Below are 26,153 nucleotides of genomic sequence, written 5' to 3'. Positions count from 1 at the left end.
TTGAGACAGGAAGGATGAGAAAGGAGTTACTGTTACCGAGTCCAAGATTGCTCTGCCTGCTGCACAACAGGCCAATGGATTGGAGAGGAGGTGTTGAGGCAAGGAATTACAACTTTATTCAGCTGACTGAGAAAGTGGTAGACTAATATTTCAAAGTAATCATCTTTATGGGGTCTGGATGCCAGGTATTTTTATGGATCACAGATGAGGGGAGATGAATGAACAAAGTAAAAAGGCCATTAATCTAGCAAATATCTCCTAGAATGGCAAACCTCAGGCAGGGAATGTGTTAATTTCTTCCATCCTGCAGTCTACAGGTGGACAGGGTTCTGAACAAAGGCACTTTAGTTTACAGTCAGATAGAGGGGCAGGATTCCCTGAGGCAGGCCATTATGTATAATTACAATTACAAAAGCAACGAAAAGCAAATCAAAGAAACAGTCTCAGCATGGAGTAAGAAGTAACTTTTCCCTGCAACATTACTACTGAGGGAATGAAAAACGAATATTCCAGAAAGAGGGACCAGCCTTTGGTTTGGAAGGACAAGACCATCAAGAAATGAAGCTCGAGTTGCTCTAAGGATGGAAAGGATAGCGGTTGATGTTTCAAAAAGACAAAGTAGCCTGATATCGGCAGAAGAGTCAGCTTTTCTAAGCCTGGAAGAAGGTATGTGGTTAAGGGATATATAGCGGGTAGCTGTGGGTTGTGACTCCTGGGCCTTGATAGAATGTGATGTCCCAGAAGGGATCCAACCTGTGGCTGGTGCCATGGAAGTTTGCAGTGACCGGCACAGGGCCTCCCCCACAGTGTGCCCTCCCTCCCCCCAGTGTCTGAATGAAGACAAGGATTGACACCTGATGACTAACATCAAAACCACAAAAAGCAGCTCAACATGTTAACGAGAGGCAGTACAGGCAGTGGCGCAGACCCCTGTGGCTGGAGCCAAAGCATTTAGGCTCAAACCCCAGCTCTGCTATTCAACAGCCTATCTTGAGTAGTTACTTGACCGCCTTGTGCCTCAGTTTCCCTATCTGTAAAGTGGGAATAACTGTATATCTTTTATCGGATGGGGAAGATTTTAACTGGTTAAGACACGTGAAGTTCTTAGCGGTGTCTGGTACAAAGTGCCATATATATGTTACAGAAAAAGTAGCAGTCAGACATAAGACCCTTCTCCAATTTTCTCGGACCCCGTAGGGCCCCCGGAGACTGATATAACCTGCGGGAGCAAGAGGGGTTCCAAAGCGGGCGGGACTTCCAGCCAAACTGAGGGGGGCGGTTGAGGTCAGAGTTGGAAAAACAAATGCTAATATCACATTACTGGCCAGTCTAGAAACAATTCTATTCTCGGAAAATTAGTTCTGGCTGTGAGACTGAATCAAAGACAAAGAAAGATGACTGCTTTTAAGGGCGATCAGACGAGGGGAGTCACGGAGATCACAGAGTACTCGAGACCTGGAAACTGGTCCCTTCCGAGGCAGGGTAAGGATCTCAGCACCAGCGCTCGTCATTGGTAGGCAGGCCTGGGAACCCCTCTAACCTTCATTGGAAATAGCGTTTCGGGGAAAGCCACCCCAATATTTCACATGCTCTGTGGCTAAGTAGTGCGGTCCAGCTAGCTGCAGGCTCAAAGAAAAAAGCAGTTCATCCGTCTTTCACGACACGTCTAGGAAGCTCACAAAGACGAGGCAACAGACCGTCCCTTCCCCCGCCGGGACCTCCTCCCCCCGCCCCTCCCCAAGAAAGAAATGCAAAGAAACAATCTTGTGCGACGAGCAGGCCCAGGGACGGGCCTCCAGGGCTCGGGAGCCGGATCAGCTGTGGGCCTCCGGCAGGGGCCGCTGCAGCCCCGGGCAGGTGGCTCGAGCCGCTCCGCCCCCAGGCTCGTTGTCCAGCCCCCGCGCCCGGGATCCGCCGCGGTCCCCGCCTCCTACAGGTGCGTGGGCGCCGGGGCCGGGCCGTGATCTCCGCCGCCTCCCTGGACTCCGAGGGTCGTGATCGAGCACAGGGGGCCGGGTGGGCGCCGTGGAGGGGGGCTCCCGGGGAGGGCGCGGGGTTGTGAGGGGAGGCCCACCGGGGCGCGCATGCGCGGATCAATTGCCTCGGCCGGTTCCGGGGTCCGCGAGGGTGGGTGGGAGGCGAAGGGGCACAGGGGAAGTGGGGTAGGGGAGAGAGTGGAGGTGGGGTGGGGAACGGGGAGGGCGAGGGGGGGAGGGGAGGGCGAGGGGGGGAGGGGAGGGCGAGGGGGGAGGGGAGGGTGAGGAAGGGAAGGGGGCGCGGACCCCGTTTCTTCGGGTGGATCCAGCTGGCAGTCCCCCACACCGCCGGCAGACACGCGTGCGGAGGCCGAAGATCGGGGGTCTTCCCGGCACGGCGCGGGGTGCTAGCTGCGGCCGGAGAGGCGAGGGAGGGGACCAGAAACGAGGTTGGAAAGTCAGGTGCCCGGGGCGGGTGGGCCTGGTAGGTCGCCGTGAAGGACGGGTGGCCCGGGGGACTCGGGGCAGGGTGTCCCCGTTGAGTAGAGGCCCTCCGGGCCCTGCTGCAGGCCGAGTGGCACTTGGGGCGGCCTGGACCGGGTGGTGGGCGTGGGAGGCGCGGCCGGGTTGGGACACAGTTGTAAAGCTGCAGTTGCTGGGGGTATATCAGGTTGTGTGAGTGTGAGACGTGAGCCAAAGGGAGAAGTGAGCCAAAGGGGGCCAAGGAGGATGGCTACCTAAGGCTTTTGGGGGAACGTTCAAGAGTTGAGGCTTGACTGTGAGCTGGGAGCCTTGTGTTGGACATCCGAGGCGGGGTGCACTGGTGAAGCCCGGGGAGGGTGAGCGATCCAGCCAGGTAGGAGGAAAACCAGGAGCAGCAAGAGGTTCCCCAAGAGGTGATCAAAGGGGTCAGAGGCTGGACCTGATCCAGGTGGACCGCTGGGTTTAGCAAGGTGGAGCGGGCTGGTGACTAGATAAGAGCCAGCGGTGAACTGGGGAGAGGAAGTGAGTCTCCCAGTGTTGATAGCTGGGGCCTGGTACTTCACATTTGTTTGACTCATAGGTGTTCAAAAAGTATTTATTGAACACCCTTGGGAGTTTTTGTAGTTCCCTCTCGATGTACTTTAATGTTTTGTAAATGCTTTTTCTCTCGAATTCCTCATATAACCTTACATTTGTTGTATTATTGTATTTTTAAGAATTGGGGTGCCCCCTTTCTCAACAGGGAACATAGAGACATTTTTCTGATTTTCTAACTGGGTAGGTGAGTTCCAGGTTTCCCAAAAAAGCCTGGTTAAGTGCGGATTGCCATTCACCGAGACTAATGTCAGTGTTTGAGAACCTATCCTGCACTCAGAAAGCTCCCAATGACTGGGATGAATGAGTTTATTTTCTTCCCTGAGGCCTTGCCACCTGAAAGTCAAATCAGGGCCAGATAATTGGAGGCTTTACCCAGGGCAGTTTTCACCCTGAGGGCTTTTGGACCAGACAAACTGATGTCTTCCTCCTCTGACTCAGCACAGTGGGGGCCTTCTTACCCTCCCGATATTTGCTTTGGCGTTTGAATTGGGTTGAGTTTGTGGCAGCTAGAACTACTGTCCATTCTGATCCCCCAGAAAAGCACATAAATATTGACACAGAGGATTCTTCTGATGAATACTTTGCAGTAGCATCTTGAAAATGTTTCTCAGGTGGCACAGTGGTAAAGAATCCGCCTGCCAATGCGGGAGACGCTGGCTGTATCCCTGGGTTGGGAAGATCGCCTGGAGAAGGAAATGGCAGCCTCTTGCAGTACTCTTGGCTGGAGAATTCCATGGACAGAGGAGCCCGGCTGGCTATAGTCCACGGGGTTGCAACTGAGCGACTAAACAGCAACAACAAAGCATATTGAAAATAGACTTCTGTTCTGAGTATTTACAAATCGTGGAGATAAATTTCAGGTGGCACTGTTCTAAAACAGTGTTTATTTAAAAAAATTTTTTTAAAGTTTTTTTTTTTTAAACCTTTACTTTGTTTTCACATTTATTGAGAGACTTGGAGAATATCTTGTAAATTAATGGAAAATTTAGCAAAACAGTTCCCACATTCATTAAAAAAAACTCATGTTTTTTTTGTCTTGTAAATGTTTTTTATTTAACATTACAGTTTCGACTTTTATCTAATTTCCAGTTGACGATCAGCAGCAGTCTGAAATACTCCAGCTTTTTAGTACCTTTTTAAGTTTTAACTATGAAACTAAAACTTACTGTTTTAGTTAAACTAAACTTGTAGTTTTTAACTACAAGGCTGAATAGTATTTCCCTGGATGAAATACATCCAGTGATGAACTATATCTGTTAATGGATGAACCACAGTTTTTATTTATCCATTCATAAGTTGATAGGCCTTTGACCTGCTATTATCTGATAGGCCTGTTGAACGTAACTAATTTCACAGGACACCAACATCAAACAAGGCTACACTGTAATCATGATGAATCAGGACAAAATAAGACTTCATAATTAGGTCTGACGTGAAGTTGCTCAGTCGTGTCCAACTCTTTGTGACCCCATGGACACCAGGCTCCTCCGTCCATGGGATTTTCTAGGCAAGAGTACTGGAGTGGGTTGCCATTTCCTTCTCCAGGGAACTTCCTGACCCAGGGATTGAACCCAGGTCTCCCACATTGTAGACAGACGCTTTCCGTCTAAATAAGAACTTTCTCTAAACCACGAAAATGATAAGACACCCTCCTATCCTGGCTAATAGGAGGGCCTGTTGCCTCTTGACCAATCCCAGCTCAAGCTTTACTTCACTCCCTCCTCTTTAGATCATGTTCCTTGAAATATCCAATAAAAGGAAACTTTTCCCAGACAACATCCAGTGTAGATCAGAGCCTCCTTCCATGACTCTCCCTGCTGCTGCTGCTAAGTCGCTTCAGTCGTGTCCAACTCTGTGGGACCCCACAGACGGCAGCCCGCCAGGCTCCTCCATCCCTGGGATTCTCCAGGCAAGAACGCTGGAGTGGGTTGCCATTTCCTTCTCCAACCCAACACAAGCCCAAATCCTGTTCTGAGTCCTAACTTCATCAAGACAGGCTTCCCTGGTGACTCACTGGTAAAGAATCTGCCTGCAATGCAGGAGATTCAGGTTCAATCCCTACGTTGGAAAGATCCGCTGGAGGAGGAAATGGCAACCCACTCTAGTATTCTTGCCAGGAAGTCCCATGGAGAGAGGGGCCTGGCGGACTACAGTCCATGGGGTTGCAAGAGACACACTACTTATCAACTAAGCCACCACCACCAAAGTCACCAATATGTCACCAGTATGCCTGCAGCCCCTCACCGTGAGCTTCTCCCTCCTTGCACTTGCTCAGCTACAGATGTGTCCCTAGACTTTTGCCGGAGAGCACTCACAATGCATAGAAACACATCTGCTGAAAATCCTTGCTTCCACTCTCATCTCCATACGTTCTGATTCTCATCCTCATTCTTGTTACTAATGTCTTGGGACCATTTTTTTTTTTTTTAAACACATGCAAATAAGTACTCTTTGCACTCTAGAATGTCATACAGGAAGAATCATACATGCATTCTTTGTTTACAGCAACCATGCTGTGTATTGTGAATGTGTCCTTGTTTATTGAACTCGTCCCCTGCAGATGGTCATGTAGGTTGTTCTAGACTCTTCCAAACAACAACTCTGTAGATACGTCACGTTGAAGGTGTGTGAGTCTCACTGTTGTAAAAATGTCCAGACGGGATTGCTAGGTCAAAGGGCAAGTGGATTTGTAATTTTGGTAAGTTGTCCTCCAAAGGGATTGTAAAATGTTGGGAAATGTGTTCTTTTTCTATTTTTCCTGTACCTACAAAACGTTAATCCTGAGTTCTTCCAACAATTTGCGTTCTTCCACTAGGTAAAAGTCAGATATGTCAGCTACCCTTTTGATGTCATGGATGTGAATATTGCCTTTCTCTGTGTCTTTGTCTTTCTCCGTTATCCCTGTCTAACTCCTCAGGGATAGATAAAGATTTAGTCAGTGTGCTTTAAGGCTCACAGATTTCTTTGACATGATCTCATCTTAATCCCATTTGTTGTTACGGTACATATCTTTCCGGCCTCGTTCAGTTCTCAGTTAGAATTTACATCCTCATAGAAACTGTATTTTGACTCAAAGTCAAGCCAATGGCTCTCATACCTTTTTAAAAAAGTATCAGAACCTGTTTTTCAAATGAATTTTCCCATCTAACTCCTTCCTAAACCTCTAAGGCTGTGGTTCTCAAACTTGAGTGTTCATCAAAATCACCTGGAGCCAGATGGGGGCCCTGCCTGAAGAGTTCCTGGTTCAGTGGGTCTGGAGTGGAGCCTATGACTTTACATTTCTGATGAGATCTCGGGATGATGCTGGTCTGGGAACCATACTTTGTAAACCACTCTACTAGGCACCTCAGAGCACTTAAGAGTCAGTCAGTCAATCAGTTCAGTCGCTCATTCATGTCCGACTCTTTGCAACCCCATGAATCGCAGCATGCGAGGCCTCCCTGTCCATCACCAACTCCCGGAATTCACTCAAACTCATGTCCATCCATGACTGGACTGCAGCCCACCAGTCTCCTCTGTCCATGGGGATTCTCCAGGCAAGAATACTGGAGTGGGTTGCTATGCCCTCCTCTAGGGGATCTTCCGGACCCAGGGATTGAACCCACACCTCTTTATAGCTCCCGAATTGGCAGGCCTGTTCTTTACCACTAGTGCTACCTGGGAAGCCCATATGGGTGTGTGTGTGTGTGTGTGTGTGTGTGTGTGTGTGTGTGTGTGTGTGTATTTGTAGAAATATGAACGTTTTCTGATTGTTTCTGTTTGTTTTGTGATTTTTCTAAAGTCCATCTCAATTGTTAGCGCAACACAGAAAACCTGATGCCACCTCTCTGGATCGTCCCGAACCGATTGTTTTCCCAGCTGTACTGTGGACTGAAGTCTCCAATCTCCACACAAACCAAGATTTGCCTAACAATGGCTCGTCCAAGTTCAAGTAGGTCTTTCATACACGGTGCCATCACCTCCCTCTGCAGCCCACTCCCTTCCTTCTCTCCATCACTGCTTTCATGTCTGAGGGGCGCTTGATTGGTCCAAGAGTTAGTTAGCCTTGGTCGCCACTGCCTCCTGGGGAGACCAGAGAGCCCGCTCCGTCAACTGAGGAGCCTGCTTCTGGTCTTGCTCAAACCTTCAGTGCCTTAGCACCGATTGGCTACACTTGGAAGGTGGCCTGTGCCCAGCAGACCCTGACTGGGTGGCCTGGGCCAGCCAGAGGCAATGTGGGTCCACACTGGCTTCTCCCGGCGTGGGCATGGAGGGGGCTCCCACAGCTTGTGAACCACTCAGGCCCGGCCAGCTGGGACACAACCTTTCCTTATCCCGCGCGCGAGGGCTGCAGAGCTGCAGCGCCCAGGACAGTGGGAGCCACAGGCGGTGCCAGGACCGAGTCTCCGCTGCAGGAGAGACAACGGCAGTTCCCATTCTGGCTCTTGATCCTTATCCTGGGATGATGATATTTGGCTCAGGCCACCTTGTGATGCCCAAGTGCTCGGTGCAGAGCCTGGACACAGGAAGCCCTCACGGAAGGCGAGCTGCTGCCCCCGTGGGTCTGAGCTTGGGCAGGAGGATGCCTGGAGATGGAGGGCCAGCCCTTGTGTCCTGGGGCACACGCTGCGGGCTGTGACCACGACTCCCTGCTGCCGAGTCATTCTGTGCGTTCAGTCCCTTTCCGTTACCCCAGGTCTCCGGGGCCGTCTTGTGAAAAAGACCAAGTCTCCCTGGAGCTGTAGAGGAGAGTGTGTCCAGAGTGGGATGGAGCATTTGTTCACGGGGAGGGGCCCTCGTCCTCACCGTGGTAGTGATGCTGAGGGAAACTGGAATTAGCAGGATCCTCCAAGGGAAGTGAATTTGGGGAGGAAGGGACGGCCTTTGGGGTCCAGTGGGCCTGAGGTCAGCCCTCATACCACACAAGCTTGCTTTTACTTTTAAGAAGGAAGATACATTCCCACTCGTGTGTGTGTGTATGTGTGCACGTGCGCGCTCGTGTGTGTGTGTGTGTGTGTGTGTGTGTGTGCGCTTAGTCAGTTTCGACTCTGCGACCCCATGGACTGTAGCCTGCCAGGCTCCTCTGTCCATGGGATTTCCCAGCCAAGAAGACTGGAGCAGGCTGCCATTTCCTTCTCCAGGGGATCTTCCCGACCCAGGGGTTGAACCCACGCCTCTTGCGTCTCCTGCATGGCAGGCAGGTTCTCTACCTCTGCGCCAGCTGGGAAGCCTTTTTTAATCCTCCCAGCAGCCCCGCTCTCTCAGGAAAGCACGCTTGTGCACATGAAACAGCTAAGGAGACCCAGACAGCAGAGGGTCAGCAGTTCACATAGGATCCCACTCGTGGGAGATGGTGGGGGTGGGGAGTGGGCAGATTGGGGCTCAGAGCTCGGGCTGTTCACCCCAGACCCCCGCCCCTTTCTGCAGACATCGTACTCTCACACATAAGGTGCATAGGGCCATCTTCATCGCATGGGAAGATTTTTATTTGGTTATCTTAAAAGTATAATTTCATGCAAGGTCAAGTTTCAAAATACAAGCAATTGAACTGGGACGTAAATGTCCAAATGAAACACTGGATTGACCAAGATTTTCCTCTCTTTAGATATGGCTGACTTCCGGAAGTGTTTTGCAAAAGCCAAGCACATAGTCGTCATTTCCGGGGCTGGCATCAGTGCTGAGAGTGGGGTTCCGACGTTCAGAGGAGAGGGAGGTTACTGGAGAAAATGGAAAGCCCAGGTTGGTAATGTTTCCAGAGCTCTGAAAAGCTCTTTCTGAATGAAGCCGTTTAACAGTTCGACTCAGGATCTCTATCAGAGGGGAATGTTTTGAAATTTTCTGTGACCCTTTTAGCCTGTTCTTTTTGGCATTGACACAAAGTCCATAGGGTTATAACCTCAGAAAAGCTGCCTCTTTTCTTTCTTTCTCGGCGTGTATTGATTATCCTTATTCAGATAGCAACTGGATTTCCTCTAGTAACCAAAGTGGAACCGGGAAACTTTGGTTAGCACAATTCATTACTTTTCTATTCATGTTGAAATTAAGAATTACACATTTTTAAAAAGTTCCTGTGAACTTTCCAAATGAAAACCAGTGTTGAGTTGTTAAAGGCTTAGGCCTTGATGCTCAAAACTTTGTACAAAGGTCATTAGAATATAAGTTCTCTGGGGGCATGGAGTTTTTAAAATTCCATTTTTATTGAGATATACATGCAATAAAAATCACCAATTTTGAGTGTACAGTTCAGTGAGTTTTGACAGATGTATATATAGTGGTACAGCTGCCACCACAGTCAAGATGTATAACATTTCTTTTTTTTTTTTACTTTATTTATTTTTATTTATTTATCTTGGCTACGCTGTGCACAGGTGGGATCTTTGTTCCTTCATCAGGGATCAAACCTGTGTCTCCTGCATTGGCAGGTGGATTCTTATCCACTGTACCACCAGGGAAGTTTGGAGGAATCGTACTTTTAAAAATATGTATTTTATATATCCTATTACTATAATATATACAACTTTTTTTTTTTTAATGTGTAGTTGTATGTGTGTGTGGACCTATAAAAACCCGAGTTTTCCTACTATGGCCATTATAGCTCAGTTGGGCGTTTTGCATTTTACTTTTCCTGGATAAATGAGATAGCCATCATGTCACGTGGAGCTCCATGAAAACGTGGCTTCCAGCCTAAGTTACCTTCCCATGTGTTGCTCTATGTTCATAGCTCACCTGAGTAGAAGATGGGACGGGTTACGATCTTGCTGGGGAAATTAAACCTAATTTCTCCAGGGCCCCTCAGGAGCCCCGGGGCCCCGCCCATGTGAACCTTCCCAGGACACCCCCTGGAACTGTGTGCCTGCTGCCCACAGCCAAGGGCACCTGGGAGTGTCCTCCCACCTAAGTCCAATGCCCCCGCGGCCCGGCTTCCAGAGCATCAGCCCTTCTTTCCCCCCTGACTCCTGCCTCCTGCCTGCCCCCCAGGACCTGGCCACGCCGCAGGCCTTCGCCCGGAACCCGTCCCAGGTGTGGGAGTTCTACCACTACCGGCGGGAGGTGGTGCAGAGCAAGGAGCCCAACGCTGGGCACCTGGCCATCGCCGAGTGCCAGGCCCGGCTGCACAGGCAGGGCCGACAGGTGGTGGTCATAACCCAGAACATCGACGAGCTGCACCGCAAGGCTGGCACCAGGAACCTTCTGGAAATCCATGGTGAGAGGCCCTTGGTCTTCATGGGAGGGGAAACCAGACCAGAAAACACATGTGCTGCTGGGGCCCAGCTGGGTCCACCGAGTCAAAGCAGCATGGTGCCAGGACCCCAGGGTCTGGCGTGCAGACTGCCTGGCCTGGAAAAGCCGGTCTGCATCCCTGCATGCTCTCCCCTCCCCGGGGGTCCTGTTGCGGGGGCCCTGTGCTCCCAGGTGGTCCCCACCCCACCCCCACCTGGGCGCTGGGAAGCGGGAGGTTTGGGCCGTTGAACAGCTGGGGCTCTAGCAGGATTCAGGCTGCGAAGGCCTGGCATCCCTGGGAGGTCCATTTACTCTCCCTGCCCTGCCCCTGCACCGTGGGCCCTGTCTGCTCCGGCTGTGTTCCTTCTCCACCCTGGAGCCTTAAGGGGGCTGCCAGCTCAGTGACCTTCCCTCCTGGGAGCCCACTGGGTCTGGTGACACCGAGGAGCTTGTCTGGGGTCCCTCTGGTTTCTCTTCTCTGCTTTCACTGACACCCTCCTCTTCCCTCTTCTCACTGAAAATCTAATGAATTTGTTCACACGAGAGCATAAATGGGTATGCCAGAATTTCTTCCCAAGGGCATTGGATAGTCTGTGACGCTGTGTTGAGCTGCTCAGTCGTGTCCAACTCTTTGCTACCGTTTGGACTGTAGCCCGCCAGGCTCCTCTGTGGGATTTCCCAGGAAAGAATCCTGGAGTGGGTTGCCATTTCCTCCTCTAGAGGACTGTCCTGACCCAGGGACTGAACCTGCATCTCCTGCATTGCAGGTAAATTCTTTACTGCTGAGCCATCCATAGAAGCCCTTTAATAGTCTACGAAAATTCAGTCCAAAGAAATGCATTTCAAATTGCAGAATTTCCAGAAGCAGTGACCCAGTGGGGCTCCACGCTCCCTTCCTCCAGCGTAACCATCTCCTCAGAAGATAAATCTCTGGATGGCCTGACCCTCATTATCCTTTTTGGCCAAACACTACTGCTGGAGGGACAGGATGCCACAATTAGACCAGTCTGGAACTTGTGCCCCAGCTTGTATTTGGGGAATGTGACTGACAGCTCCATCAGCTTGGCATGGGACAGAGGAGGGGGTTGGTTTCTCAAAGGAGGAGGCCTGGAGAGAATGGACCAGCGTGTGTCCCCTGCTGTGTGACCTGCTCAACGCTGACTATGTAGCGAACTGAGGTCACCTTCTATGGGTTAACTCAGTAAGTCTTTGCCAGTTTTAATGATTATTTTCTTCATTTGTTATTTGATTATTTATTGAGCTGCTTTTGTAGAAAAGATTCAAGCTTTACTAAGTCAATATTAAGATTTTGTAAAACATATCCCAAGCTACTGAGCCTACATCAGGCGTATTCTCAGAAAATCCTGCCCTTAGGCTTAGGTTGTCTTCTTCTACCCCGTTGCACATTTGGATTCCACCTGAACACCTGGGTGATCAGAGAGCTCCTTGGTCACGCAGTAACTTACTTCCTGTCCCTCTCTCCTTTCCTGATTACGAAGTCCAGGAGGGCATGTGTTCTGGCTTTTTCCATCTCACTACATGCCCTGAGGTTTCCCATGAGAGCTGGGATGGGTGCACTTGTTAAAGTGATGCATAGAAACTAAATCATTTTGTACTCTTTTAGACGTGGAGTCTGTTGCTCCCGATCATACTAAATTCCGGTCTTGTTCAACTTGGGTTTTTCAGGCAGCTTATTTAAGACTCGATGCACCTCTTGTGGAGTTGTGGCTGAGAACTATAAGAGTCCAATTTGTCCGGCTTTATCGGGAAAAGGGTGAGTATTCTGCACTCTGGAATAGGTGTGTGCTGTTTTGCCTCTTCAGTTGACTATAAACATGAAGAAATTGAACATTCGTCTATGACTCCCATGGATATTTATGAGACAAAGCTAGAGACAGTGCAGCTATATTGTAAGGGAAATATTTTGCTCATAGGTTACGGTAAGTGAAAATAACAGGCTCTAACTCTATACATTATTATCCCAGCTTTGTATTTAAACACACATCCACCCTCACCATGTTAACGTATCTGTATGTAGATAAACGTCCAGAAGAAAATCAACAACATATTAACAGGGACAGCAGGATTATGGCAATTTTGATTTACATCTTTCTGAACCTTCCAACATGTCTATGATGAACATTTACTATTGTAAACAGTATAATTGGGGGAAAAATTAAGAGTAGACTCAAAATATTGAGGAAAATTCTACCTAGCCATTGGTATAAGTTGTACAAGTAACTTATTAATATAATATCATTGCAGATGATTGAAATCGCAGTGACATATATGATGCAAATCATGAAACTCTCCTTAGCACAACAGTACTACACCCCCTCTCCCGTACATATTCCCTCGCTTGAGGTAGAACCACTGATAATCAATTGTTTGTGTCTACCCTCCTCATCCTCTTGTAAGCCAGTGTGTATTCATCAGAGGTTTTGTGCCATAGATGGCCAGGCAAAGAGACAATCTTTCTGGGTTATCTTATTTCTTTGTTCTTTGATTACATCAGTAACATTCTTCCTTTTCTAATATTATTTACTTCAGGGCTCCAGACCCCCAAACTCAAGATGCCGGAATTCCAGTGGAGAAACTGCCCCGGTGAGTAAAAAGACTTTGATCTGTGTTTGAAAAAAAAAAAAGAAAATTAGTAGGAGTCCAAATCTAAGTTCACTTGGAGATGCCTCTGAAAGATGCCAATGCAGAAACCAGCCCTGACCCATGAGGTCAAGGGTGAAAGGACAAAGGGTGAACCAAACCAGGCTTAAGAGAAGTACATCTGTCCTGTCCCTTTCTCCTCTGTGTTGTGGTGGGATCATTTGAGGTCTGGAACGTCTCAGAAGCCGCTGGTTGTAGACGTTCACCCTGCGTGTGTGAAGCGTGGCTGGCATCCCGGACCTAACTGGTCAGGAAGCCTCAGCTACTGTCCTCCTCCCCGTCTCCTCCTCATCAGTGTCACTAATCCAGGGCTATGGAGGCCGTAAGAGGTCTCACAGAGGTAAAGTTATGGGTCCGAGCAGAATTTGTGCAGATTAACAATAGCAAAAAAACTTGGAAAGATTTTTATGTCAGTGTTTCAAAACTTGACCTTAAAATGGCCTTTCCCAAAGCGTTTCATAGGGCAGTAGATCCGTGTGACGTTGGTAGGCACTACTCGGAGAAAAAAGATGTCACATGCCCAGATGAATATGGAACCACGAGAGTGAACCAAGTTTGAAGCATCTTGCTTCGCTGCAGAGCTACTCAGAGCACTGAATGTGTGAAAGTACCTTGTTACTCCCTAATGAGCAATTACACTTACATTTCCCTGGTTTACTGAACCTTTTGAATTTTTCTTAATAAGGATTTTCATTACTAAAATCAGAGTTTTGACCTAAAAGAGTAAGTTTTCATGACTAAATTCTAAAGTTTTGATCTAAAATAAACTTGATGAGGCAATTAATATGATGAAAATGGAGTTTGAGGGAGATTATTTTAGAATGTACATAAATACGTTGACTAGAGATGACCTAGGTTAGTAGCTCGTGAAAGATGAGAGATTTTGGGAAATTGACACAGGAGAACTTGGCTACCAACAAGGCAAGAGAGAGGTGAATTTGAGAGAAGATGAGGGAAGTCATTGATGACATTAGCAAGTGGTTTGTGTGTTGAAGGCAAATCTGAGTCCAGTAGTCCTCCTGGGTCCAGCTAACCGTGAGCACGGCTGTGCCTGAGTGGAAGGAAGTAGCTGGGAAAGAGAAAGCTATTTAGAAAAAGAAGGTCAAGGTTGGCTGAGACACATTCGCCAGCAAATCACCCCAGTGCATCCGGACACAATAGAGGCTACGATTTCTGCCGATCCACCTAGGCAGGCCTTCCCAAGAGTAGGTCTTGGGAGTGGGTTAAGGATGTCACTCTTACAGGTGTGAAGAGGCAGGATGCGGGGGCCTGCTGCGACCTCACGTGGTGTGGTTTGGAGAAAACCTGGACCCTGCCATTCTGGAGGAGGTGGACAAAGAGCTGGCCCTCTGTGACCTGTGTCTAGTGGTAAGTCACAGCCTTCCCTGATCTTTTCAAAGAGCAGAAACAACTAAAACTAATTTGGGTGATGATCAGATCATTTCTTTGCCACTCTTGCCACAAGCCCAAGCTCTCTTTTTCATACCAGGTAACTGGTGGTAAAGAACCTGCCTGCCAAGGCAGGAGACATGGGTTTGATCCCTGGGTCTGGAAGATCCCCTGAGAAGGAAATGGCAACCCACTCCAGTGTTCTTGCTGGGAAATTCCATGGACAAGGGGAGACAGGAGGGCTGCAGTCCATGGGGTTCTAAACAGTCAGACATGACTTGGTGTCTAAACATGAAAAAAATCCTTCCTAAATTCTAGGGATCAGCCAAAGGGGAGCCTCCCCATCCCCTCTTGTCCCCCAGACATTCTCCATTTATCCCGCCTAGCTTACCTTCCCTCACACCAGCAGCCGCAGACTGCAGGTTTTCTGCAAAGACGCTGCTTCTCCACCGTGTGGTCACTAGTGCACTTCCGTTTGTCTGCTCTGCAGGTCGGGACTTCCTCCGTGGTCTATCCCGCGGCCATGTTTGCCCCTCAGGTGTCAGCCCGTGGCGTGCCGGTGGCCGAATTCAACACGGAAACCACCCCGGCCACCAACAGATTCAGGTACGGGGTCACCGGGGTGGGAGGTGGACAGCGCTGAGCAGGTTTGGACGTGATCATCCAAGCAGATCTTACCTGCTGTCCTGGTTTTGTAACACAGAGTTCGTGTTTTCTTATTTGGTCTGTAGTTGCTTTGATGGAAGAAAACAACGTGCTATTTGTAGACTGAGGGAAGAAAGCATTAACTGTAGATTGAGGCAGCCATGTCTTTTTACAGGGAGTTTGCTGTAGGGTTTTTGTTTTCCACATTTTGAAAGTTCTTCTTTGACGCTTTAGACTTTACTTTTATTCATGCGTTGAAGCTAAGTATAGTAATGGCTTTTCGATGCCGGTCAGCTGAAGACTCAGCATGTAAGCCAGGGAGACACCCACATACAACTCCATCACCCACTGTTCTCCGTGGGGCTCCCTGGGCAAATTCCTCTCTGGTCTTATTGCCAAGAATGCTTGTACTTGTGGCCATTTAATGATATCGATCCTGCCCCCCCAAATCTGTGTGGAAAGTATAGATTATTGTAGGATATTCACATGTCTCAGTCTAGGCTCCAGTTTACATCTCCTTTGTTTTGCTTTCTTTTTTTTCACCCCTGCTTTTCTGTCTTCCCTTTTAATGTACTTTATATATTCTTAAGAGTCTAATTTCCTTTCCAGAGTTAGGTAGACTATGAACTAATACATCAATATGAATAAGTAAAATGTAAAACGTTACTGAAGCATCTTGTCAATATTTTAGTCGGTGACTTTTATCTCAACTACGTATTTTTAAAAATGATGACTGGGAACTTCCCTGGTGATCCAGAGGTTAAGATTTGGCCTTCCAGTGCAGCGGGTGTGGGTTCCACCCCTGGTCGGGGAGCTAAGATCACACATGCCTCTTAGCCATAAAACCAGAACATAACAGAAGCAGTATTGTAACAAATTCAATGAAGACTTTAAGAATGGCCCACATTAAAAAAAAAAAAAATCTTAAAATTTTTTTTTCTAAAATCTGATGACTGGGTACCAAGGAGATTCTAATGTAACTGGTGTGAGGTATAGCCTGGGCCCCACCTTTTACACGCTTCCTGGGTGATTCTGATATGCATCCAGTGTGTACGTCTTCACGTGAAAGGAAAATGAACTTGGCAGTTTTCCCTGAAAGTTCAGACGAAATTCTTGGAGTGTAATGATATCACTTCATAAGTTGGGCCTCCCAAAACCGCAAACCTGCATCAGCTGCTACTCATCTTCAACAAAAATTCTTCAGCTTCCCATCCTGAAAACCTGCAGTGTCTCTGTTCAAATAAACAGGCCTCTCGCTGGTCTGAGACTTTGGTCAGATCTGAACAGCACCAACTGTGAAGAAGGCTGAGAGCCGAAGAATTGATGCTTTTGAACTGTGGTGTTGGAGAAGACTCTTGAGAGTCCCTTGGGCTGCAAGGAGATCCAACCAGTCCATCCTAAAGGAGATCAGCCCTGGGATTTCTTTGGAAGGAATGATGCTAAAGCTGAAGCTCCAGTACTTTGGCCACCTCAAGCGAAGAGTTGACTCATTGGAAAAGACTCTGATGCTGGGAGGGATTGGGGGCAGGAGGAGAAGGGGACAACAGAGGATGAGATGGCTGGATGGCATCACAGACTCGATGGATGTGAGTCTGAGTGAACTCCGGGAGATGGTGATGGATAGGGAGGCCTGGCGTGCTGCGATTCATGGGGTCGCAAAGAGTCGGACACGACTGAGCGACTGAACTGAACTGAACTGAACTGAACAGCACCAACCGCAGGAACCGCAACAGATGCTCAGTGGACCTTTTTATACCACAACGTCTTGGAATTTTCCCAGATGAGTATAACTGATCAGCGATCAGTGAAGCCAGCGATGCTTTTATCTGGGCGTCATCAAAGCTGACATTTAGAAGAGGCGTGCGTGGTCATCTTCTCATCCTACTTGGGTTTTCAAACAGGGAACCAAACCCAGAGTGACTGAGAAGCTGGTTTAAATACGCATCTTAACAAAGGCCAAAATTTCTCACATCTCAGATGTAACAGATGTTGGCTGAACTCTAGCCTAGGTCAGAGGTCAGCAAACTACTGCCTGCAGGCCAAATTCACCTACTGCTGCTGCTGCTGCTAAGTTGCTTCAGTCGTGTCCGACTCTGTGTGACCCCATAGATGGCAGCCCACCCAGGCTCCACCGTCTCTGGGATTCTCTAGGCAAGAACACTGGGGTGGGCTGCCATTTCCTTTTCCAATGCATGAAAGTGAAAAGTGAAAGTGAAGTCTCTCAGTCATGTCCGACTCTTTGCAACATCATGGACTGTAGCTGACCAGGCTCCTCCATCCATCGGATTTTCCTGTCAAGAGTACTGGAGTGGGGTGCCATTGCCTTCTCCGAATTCACCCACTACGTTTTTGTAAATAAAGTTTTATTGGCACCCAGCCACAGCCACATGTTCCTATATTGTCTGTGGCTGCTTTTGCACTTAAACAATGGAAGTAAAGAGTTTCAGCAGAGACTGTCTGGCCTGCAAAGATGAAACAGTAAGTCTCTAACTGTTTACAGAAAACATTTTGCCAGCCCCAGCTCTAGGTTAGTAGGAAAAATGAAAATTGAAATGATACTGCCTTTTCACCTGATTTGTTACCTAAATAGGTTGTAGGAAATGATGCCTGCATTTTATGTATTTATTTATTTCTGCTTACATTTTCAATTTGGATTTCACAAGACTCCTTCGACCTTGCACAAGTTGTTTGGATTCTTTGCCCTAATTCTAATTTAGAAACAGAGTCATGGTATTTGCCTCCCATCGAAATGTATTAATATTTTCAAGGTGTTAATTGGTTCCTGTTTTGTTTTTTGTCATTTCCCCTGTCCCAGATGGTTATCTTGGATGATTTTTTGAGAAACCATTAGACTAGGTATTTGGGGATTTAAGCATCAGGGATTTGACTGTTTCTCAACCCCAGGGGTCTTTGGCATGTAAGGATCTGTATATTTGTTGAAGCAGAAATGGGATTAGTGCACCCAAGGGACTGGGGTGCAAGGCCTTCCAAGGACAGTGGGCCCCCCACGCCCTGTACCCCGAGTCATGCAGCTTTCCATTTCTCTAAACTTTGGAATTTAGTCCAAGTCCACGAGTGTTTATTTAGCACCTACTCTGTCCTAGACTCAGATATGCAGATGACAGCACCCTTATGGCAGAAAGTGAAGAGGAACTAAACAGCCTCTTGATGAAAGTTGAAGAGGAGAGTGAAAAAGTTGGCTTAAAGCTCAACATTCAGAAAACTCAGCTCATAGCATCCGGTCCCATCACTTCATGTCAAACAGATGGGGAAACAGTGGAAACAGTGTCAGACTTTATTTTGGGGGGGCTCCAAAATCACTGCAGATGGTGACTGCAGCCATGAAATTAAAAGACACTTGCTCCTTGGAAGAAAAGTTATGATCAACCTAGATAGCATATTCAAAAGCAGAGACATTAGTTTCCGACTAAGGTCCATCTAGTCAAGGCTATGGTTTTTCCAGTAGTCATGTATGGATGTGAGAGTTGGACTGTGAAGAAGGCGGAGTGCCGAAGAATTGATGCTTTTGAACTGTGGTGTTGGAGAAGACTCTTGAGAGTCCCTTGGACTGCAAGGAGATCCAACCAGTCCATTCTGAAGGAGATCAGCCCTGGGATTTCTTTGGAAGGAATGATGCTAAAGCTGAAACTCCAGTACTTTGGCCACCTCATGCGAAGAGTTGACTCATTGGAAAAGACTTTGATGCTGGGAGGGATTGGGGGCAGGAGGAGAAGGGGACGACCGAGGATGAGATGGCTGGATGGCATCACAGACTCGATGGACGTGAGTCTGAGTGAACTCCGGGAGTTGGTGATGGACAGGGAGGCCTGGTGTGCTGCGATTCATGGGGTCACAAAGAGTTGGACATGACCGAGCAACTGAACTGAACTGAACCGATGTCCTAGACCTTGTTGTTGTTTAGTGACTCAGATGTGTCCAACTCTTTTGTGACCCCATGAACTTTTACCCACCAGGCCCCACTGTTCATGATATTTTCCAGGCAGGAATACTGGAGTGGGTTGCCATTTCCTTCTCCAAGGGATCTTCCCCACCCAGGGATCGAACCTGAGTCTCCTGCATTGGCAGGAAGAATCTTTACCACTGATACTGTTCTGAGTGCTTGGGATAGGATATATTAGTAAACAAAATAAAAATCCTACCACGTGAAGATGGCCTCCTAGAAGCTTCAGAGGGCAAACAGTGAACAGTAAGATAATAAATGTGCATATTGCTTGGCCCATGAGGAGTGGGCTCGGGCCGTGGGAAACAGCAGAGGTAGAAAGGGGCAGGGGGAGCAGGCGGGCCGGGGATCCAGTGGGTGGTGGGGGGCATCAGAGAGAAGAGGTCTGACCCCACTGGAGGAGGAGAAACGGTTCGCTGAGGAGACCTCTGGGCCCAGAGCCTGCCAGGTGCGAGGACCACCTGGGCAAAGGCCCCAAGGTGGCAGCCAGCCCGGGAGGCCCGAGGGACAGCAAGGAGGCCAGAGTATGTGGAGAGGGGGCGGGGAGGGGGACTCCAGGAGGTGGAGGTGGTCAGTAGTGTGTGGAGGGGGGGACGTGTCCCCAGAGAAAGCGCCCTGCAGAGGAGTTTAGACGTCTCAGGAACTCTTAGCTAGAAAACAGCTTCATAGATGGTTTCTTGTTTATGTTTGTACCCCTCAGGAGGGTGAAGAGGTTACTTGTAATTTATGGTTGGCCCATTTGATGGGGAAGGGCAGTGCTCTGCCTGCCGAGATCGTCAGGTAGCTGGTAGGACCCTGTTAGTCCATGCAGTGGGGCCCTAGTGATCCCTTAACCAAAAAAGTCACTTAAAGCAGGAATAGTAAAAAAAAAAGGACATGTCAGCATCTCATTTTCATTTAAAGCATAAATGGGCATTCGTTTACTTTTTTTTTTTTTTAATAGAGCCAAAGGCCTTTTCTTTGAGTAGGAATCTGCAGATTGGGGCTCACCTTTGTTGCATAAATCATACTCATAATCCTCCTGGCGGTGGTGGTTTTGTCGCTCAGTTGTGTCTGACTCTTGCGACCCCGTGGACTGTAGCCCACCAGGCTCCTCTGTCCATGGGATTCTCCAGGCAAGAATACTGGAGTGGGTTGCCATGCCCTCCTCCAGGGGATCTTCCTGGCCCAAAGATCTATCCTGAGTCTCCTGCATTAGCAGGCGGATTCTTTACCTCTAAGCTACCGAGGAAGCCCTAGAAATAGGAGACTGACATTTAAAAGCAAAGCTGCCGTTGTCCTGGTTTTAATTGTATCCTGTGGAGTCTGAATGACACAGCAACTTGACACCCACCGTCATTATTTACAAAACAAATATGTAAGCGGGTTTTCCACAGTGAGAACCTTCACATTTTTTTCTTTTTCTCTTTGAACTTGTATCCCCATCCATCCTATTTCTATCACAGAAATTTATACTATATGTATTTTTATGCTTGAAAATCTTTTTTTGACTATCGTTTTATACTTCTGCTTCAAAGTATACAAATTATTTATTCTCAGTTTCCTTAAAAATTGTTCCACAGAAAAGCTCTTCTAGATGGAATTATCACCGCAGTAATTTATCCTATGTAGTTGTTGAAAACAACAAATAATACATTTTGGTTAATAATTCTGTAAAAGTCAAACTATGGGAAATGCATCTCTTCGTAGATGCGTGGAGCGTGAGGTTTTTGAATTAGCTCAAGTGTCCACTGGCTTCCCTGGTGGCTCAGACGGTAAAGAATCTGCCTGGTAATGCAGGAGACCTGGGTTTGATTCCTGGGTTATGAAGATCCCTTGGAGAAGGGAATGGCAACCCACTCTAGTATCCCTGCCTGGGAAATCTCATGGACAGAGGAGCCTGGTGACTTACAGTCCATGGGGTCGCAAAGAGTTGGACACGATTGAATGACTAACAGAGACACACACACATCCACGCTGAGTATTTCATACCGTTAGGAGGAGGCAGAGTTCATGGTGCTGCAGCCCTAATAGGTCTGTGGTCACAGGAAACAAACCTGCATCCTAAGGTCAGGTTTCCTGACTCACCGCAGCGCAGTGGACCCCAGAGGGCCCTGCTGCGTGTTCCCAAACAGAGGAAAAGATGGAGTTACTGTAGGATGTGGAAGGAGGGTTGAGTTTAGGTGAAATTTCAGTGAAGCGGTTTTCGATCAACTCAGCAGCTAGCCGGACTGTGTGTGTGGAGAGGGGTTAGATCCGCTCTGGCTGCAACGTGGTCGCAGGGTCCTGTGACCTTGGAGGTGGGTGTGAAACACTGGGCCCAGACACCTCTCAGCTGTTTGCACCTTGAGCTCCGCGCCTGGGCTGGAAGTCAGGCTGCTTCTCTGTGGCCACGTGACTGAGATTCTCCAGGCACAGGAGTCTTTCATTCTTTACTGCCATCATTTCCAACAGTGAAGTGTCTGATAGTGTATGATTTGAGAGGACAGACTTCCTTGGTGAGCATCAGAGCAGTGGTCACTCGAAGAAGGGAGCTGCTGTGACCATGTGCAGCTTGTCTTGGAGTGGGGCGGGGGGAATTGTGTTTCGAGTATCTGCGTCTCTAATTCCAGTCTGGGGGGTGGCAGGCCAGATTTTCCAAGCTAAACACTTACCTTTTCAATGTCAACTGTAATTCTTAGTTTTTGCTTTTTATAGAGAAAAGCAAAACCTAAGTAGTCATGTACAGATGTGAGAGTTGGACCATGAAGAGGACAGAGCACCTAAGGATTGATCCTTTCAAACTGTGGTGTTGGAGAAGACTCTTGAGAGTCCCTTGGACTGCCAGGGGATCAAACTAGTCAATGTTAAAGGAAATCAGTCCTAAATATCAATGCTAAAGCTGAAACTCCAGTGCTTTGGCCACCTGATGCAAACAGCTGACTCATTGGAAAAGACCCTGATGCTGGGAAAGATTGAAGGCAAGAGGAGAAGGGGATAACAGAGGACCAGATGATCGGATGGCATCACCGACCCAATGGACATGAGTTTGAGCAAGCTCTGGGAGATGGTGAAGGACAGGGAAGCCTGGCAGGCTGCAGTCCATGGGGTCGCAGAGTGGGACACGACTTGGCAAGTGAACAACAACAATACCATACATAAAATACTCAGAAACCAGGGCCACATAAACCCCGGGCATGAAAGAACTTTGTTCTGGCCACTCAGATTTTGGACCACCTTCCATCTTAATATGCTGAAATATCCAGAGTACTCCTGAATCTACTTTAGTGATCTGTTTGGCAATTCTGTAAAAGCATCTTTCAATTTTAACTGAAAGCAAGAATGAAGTGGCCCTGTTTGTATATATCACCCAGTCTTTAGAAACCATTTGTTTTCTCAGATCCACAGCAGTGTTTCAAACATCCCTTGGTTTGGCAGCCCGTTAAGTTTTCACATTCTGGGATAAGAGGCACCATGTAAGATTTGGGATGGGTGAGGTCAGGTGCAGCTTGCTTTGGTAAATGGGAGGAGGATGAATGTGGAAAGGGGCACACGAAAGAACAGGTGCAAGTCAAGGGAAGTCCCTGAGTGCTCTCTGCCTGGCTGTGCTTCCTGGGAAGTCCTCAAGGGACTGTGCTGGGAGGAGCTTTCTAGTGGGCAGCCTTCCTTGTGCTGGGAGTGGTGGGGATGGGGTGGGGCTGCGGGAGGGGAGGCAGAAGGATCAGAAATGCCAGTTGGTCAGGGGTGTCCATTCATGGCACAGAGGGAACATTCTTGATCTGTGTTGTATCAAGAATAAGTAATATGACCAGATGCTTTTTTTTTTAAATTTTAAATTGTCCTCGGTTGATTTTCATTTATTAATAACACAGTAGAATTAGTTGGTTTCTTTTTTTCCTCCTGTCATAACTGGTTTCCCTTGAAGGAAGCAGAAATCATTGTTTTTTCTTCTTTTCTCTCTCTCTTCTTTCTTTGATCTTTCTCTTTTTCCTACTTTTTAACTACAAGTCAGGGCTAGTTGTGAATTTCAGTGATTGGTGTGGGCAAGCTGACTCAGTTAGGATCCTTATGGTCTGCATGGTGTATGAGGTTCATTTTCTCTTGTCCTTAGTACCAGTGAAGGCGGTTTTATGTAGTTGTATAAGAGTTTATAAAACTTACAATTATGAGTTTGGCAAAGCAGTCACGAAATACAATCATGTCTCTCCTTCCTCCTTAAAATAAAATTCTCATTTATAGGCACCTAAATTCTAAACGCAACATTAAAGAAACTAAGATCATGGCATCTGGTCCTATTACTTCATGGGAAATAGATGGGGAAACAGGGGAAACAGTGGCAGATTTTATTTTTGTGGGCTTCAAAATCACTGCAGATGGTGACTGCACCCATGAAACTAAAAGACATTTACTCCCTGGAAGGAAAGTTATTACCAACCTAGACAGCATATTAAAAAGCAGAGATGTTACTTTGCCAACAAAGGTCATCTAGTCAAGGCTGTGGTTTTTCCAGCAGTCATGTATGGATGTGAGAGTTGGACTGTGAAGAAAGCTGAGTGCCAAAGAATTGATGTTTTTGAACTGTGGTGTTGGAGAAGACTCTTGAGAGTCCCTTGAACTGCAAGGAGATCCAGCCAGTCCATCCTAAAGGAGATCAGTCCTGGGTGTTCATTGGAAGGAGTGATGTTGAAGCGGAAACTCCAATACTTTGGCCACCTGATACAAAGAACTGATTTACTGGAAAAGACCCTGATGCTGGGAAAGATTGAGGGCAGGAGGAGAAGGGGACGACAGAGGATGAGATGGTTGGATGGCATCACTGATGTGATGGATATGGATTTGAGCAAGCTCTGGGAGATGGTAAAGGACAGGCAAGCCTGGAGTGTTGTAGTCCATTGGGTCGCAAAGAGTCAGACACAACTGAGCAACTGAACTGAACTGAAATTCTAAGCAACTGCTTTCCCAAATTCCCTTGGGAATGAGGGTGCCAACCCATATTGAAGTGTCTGCATTTGGCCTTGTCAGAAACTCGATGAAAGAACTGGGCTCCAAAATGCCTAAGACTCCTATGGGAATCGGGATTTTATTCTGGCTGTAACTAAGAAAGTTGACTTGCTGAAGCAGAATTCTCACTTTGCTCGTAACTTTGCTGTGTTCGTCCTCCTGTTTCAGGTTTCATTTCCAGGGGCCGTGTGGGACGACTCTTCCCGAAGCCCTCGCTCCTCATGAAACTGAAACTGTTTCATAGCCATCCTGGGGAAGGAAGAAATCTCAGCGCATCTACGTACCAAGCCACCAGCATGGGAGGCAGTCTTGTGGATGGTGAGCCAAATACTGGAAAGTCTGAAAATATCTTTTGATTGCTGGGCTGGAATCCAAACTGCTGATGGTTGATGGGGACTTGGAAGCAACAGTAATTATCGTGTTTAGAAGAAGTCACAGGACTTCTGAAGTCAGTTCCTGTTATTTGGTTTGATCCTGAACATAAGCCTGATGTGTTTGGTTGGTTACTGGGTAACTTTGTGATTAGACTGTCTAAAACAAAGTGATTCTCCTGATTGTGTTTCTGCTATTCGGGCAAAGATAGACATAGAGGGGTACAACTCAGGTATTTCTGATTGTTGTGCAAGGTTTGGTGGGAAATAAAATCACTCCCTATGCAGGTAATTTATTGTATAAAAATGTTAGCCCAAGGGTTGTCTTTGTTTGGGACATTTTCTTTTCAGTGTTTATCTGTTTGACTGCCTTAACCTCAAGTTTGGGGTGGGGATAGCTTACAATAAGAACTCATGCAAGGATGGAAGAGAAAATTAGCAGCAAGGTAGAAAATCAGGATGAGAAAAAAGAATGATGCAAATGTAGGTTAAACAAAGCTTCCTAAAACTGAACACAGCCGAAGAGGAAAGGGAGAGGCGACCGTGGGCTGCTTCTCAGTGTCATATACACGGAAGGACATTTCTCACTGTTATAAACACACACCCTGTGGGCTCTGCCAAGCTTCCCCAGACATGGAACCTGGAAGGGAGTTTTTCCCATGGGACTTAAAAAGTGTATGCTCAGAGTACCTTTTTTGTAAAGCAGGAAGAACACAGCCCCCCCTTCAACTCCCCCCACCTAATGCAGACCCAGGGCTGCCCGCTGTCAGCAAGCACCAGAGACCAACGCGGGGAGTGGCCTTCAGCACCCAGCGCGGGAAGATCGGACAGATCTAACTCCCTTAGGCCAGGTGGGCTCCCCGGGGGTTACGCAGCTGGGTGACATCACTTCCGGCCCTTACAAAAGTGCATTTACTCTCACACCCTTGGCTTTCGGAGAAGCCACATGGTGACATAAAGCTTTGTGCTGCCTTTGCACGTCACGCCTTTTAATAAACGCCAAGGATCCTTTGCATCGGTAGGAGGGGATTTATAATATTTACAGTGTAGTTTCGGTATGAAAACGAGGCTTCTCTGGTGACTCCGATGGTAGAGAAGTGAAGTGAAGTGAAGTCGCTCAGTCGTGTGACCCCAGGGACTGCAACCTACCAGGCTCCTCCATCCATGGGATTTTCCAGGCAAGAGTGGGTTGACTGGAGTGGGTTGCCATCTGCCAGTAATGCAGGAGACACAAGAGACCTGGGTTCGATCCCTACGTTGGGGAGATTCCCTGGAGAAGGGAATGGCAACCCACTCCAGCATTCTTGCCAGGAGAATCCCATGGACAGAGGAGCTTGGCAGGCTACAGTCCATGGGGTCACAAAGAGTTGGACATGACTGAGCGACTAACAGTTAACACTTCTTTGTACATAATATACCATCATTCCCTTCTAAGAGGTTTGTTGTCGAGCTTTTCAACAGAGCACTCTATATACATTGCCCTGGTGTTAGTGGTGGAAGCCAGTACGCTGGCGGAGGAAGCCTGACTATATTTTTAATTTTTAATTTCTATCTGACCAAGGCCCAGATATTTCAGAACTGTCCTTTGTAAACCCCTTCCTACTAGGCCATTGGTTCCTGTAGCTTTTTTTGGCTCCATTTCGTACTTTTTGTTCGTGTTTTGGACTTCTTGTTTTTAAGCTAGGAGATGCTTCCAAGAGAAAAGGAAAAGCTAATTGAAAATACTGCAGGATTTATGTGAGGAGGGATTATTCAATTTAATATTTATCGAACATCTACTCTATGATAGACATTAGAAATACGGTGATTAAGAGGGCTGTACCTTCCTTCAAGGAGTTCACAAGAATTTGGTTGGGACCACTGGCACAGAAAGTGTTACACATCACGGAAGCTACAGTAACAGAAAAAGAT

General features: G+C 47.6%; 1 protein-coding gene and 1 long non-coding RNA gene across 10 annotated transcripts; one reads left to right on the top strand and one right to left on the bottom strand.

Moving 5' to 3' along the window:
- Positions 1 to 1,886: 1,886 nt before the first annotated feature.
- On the top strand, positions 1,887 to 24,534 carry SIRT5 (sirtuin 5). 9 transcript variants are annotated; one of them, XM_027959174.3, is made up of 9 exons: positions 1,887 to 1,936; positions 6,838 to 6,987; positions 8,641 to 8,774; positions 10,014 to 10,239; positions 11,943 to 12,030; positions 12,807 to 12,860; positions 14,162 to 14,285; positions 14,797 to 14,912; positions 24,040 to 24,534. In XM_027959174.3, exons 2-9 carry the CDS (start codon positions 6,873 to 6,875, stop codon positions 24,113 to 24,115), a joined length of 933 nt encoding a protein of 310 aa, XP_027814975.1. In that variant the 5' UTR covers positions 1,887 to 1,936; positions 6,838 to 6,872; the 3' UTR covers positions 24,116 to 24,534. The 9 variants fall into 9 exon arrangements, 8 of the variants coding, with proteins under 8 accessions (XP_027814975.1, XP_027814974.1, XP_060259762.1 ...); XM_027959173.3 differs by having other exon boundaries at positions 1,887 to 2,016; XM_027959176.3 differs by lacking the exon at positions 1,887 to 1,936 and adding an exon at positions 2,096 to 2,127.
- LOC121817398 (uncharacterized) lies at positions 11,265 to 14,802 on the bottom strand. Its single transcript, XR_006057287.2, has 2 exons — positions 14,698 to 14,802; positions 11,265 to 12,880 (listed from the first exon to the last, which is right to left on the bottom strand). It is a non-coding gene; the product is annotated as an uncharacterized LOC121817398 (long non-coding RNA).
- Positions 24,535 to 26,153: the final 1,619 nt, after the last annotated feature.

Source organism: Ovis aries, chromosome 20 (assembly GCF_016772045.2).
Source record: "Ovis aries strain OAR_USU_Benz2616 breed Rambouillet chromosome 20, ARS-UI_Ramb_v3.0, whole genome shotgun sequence".
In the NCBI taxonomy this organism is placed as follows: domain Eukaryota; kingdom Metazoa; phylum Chordata; class Mammalia; order Artiodactyla; family Bovidae; genus Ovis; species Ovis aries.
This window is presented reverse-complemented; position numbering and strand designations above follow the sequence as displayed.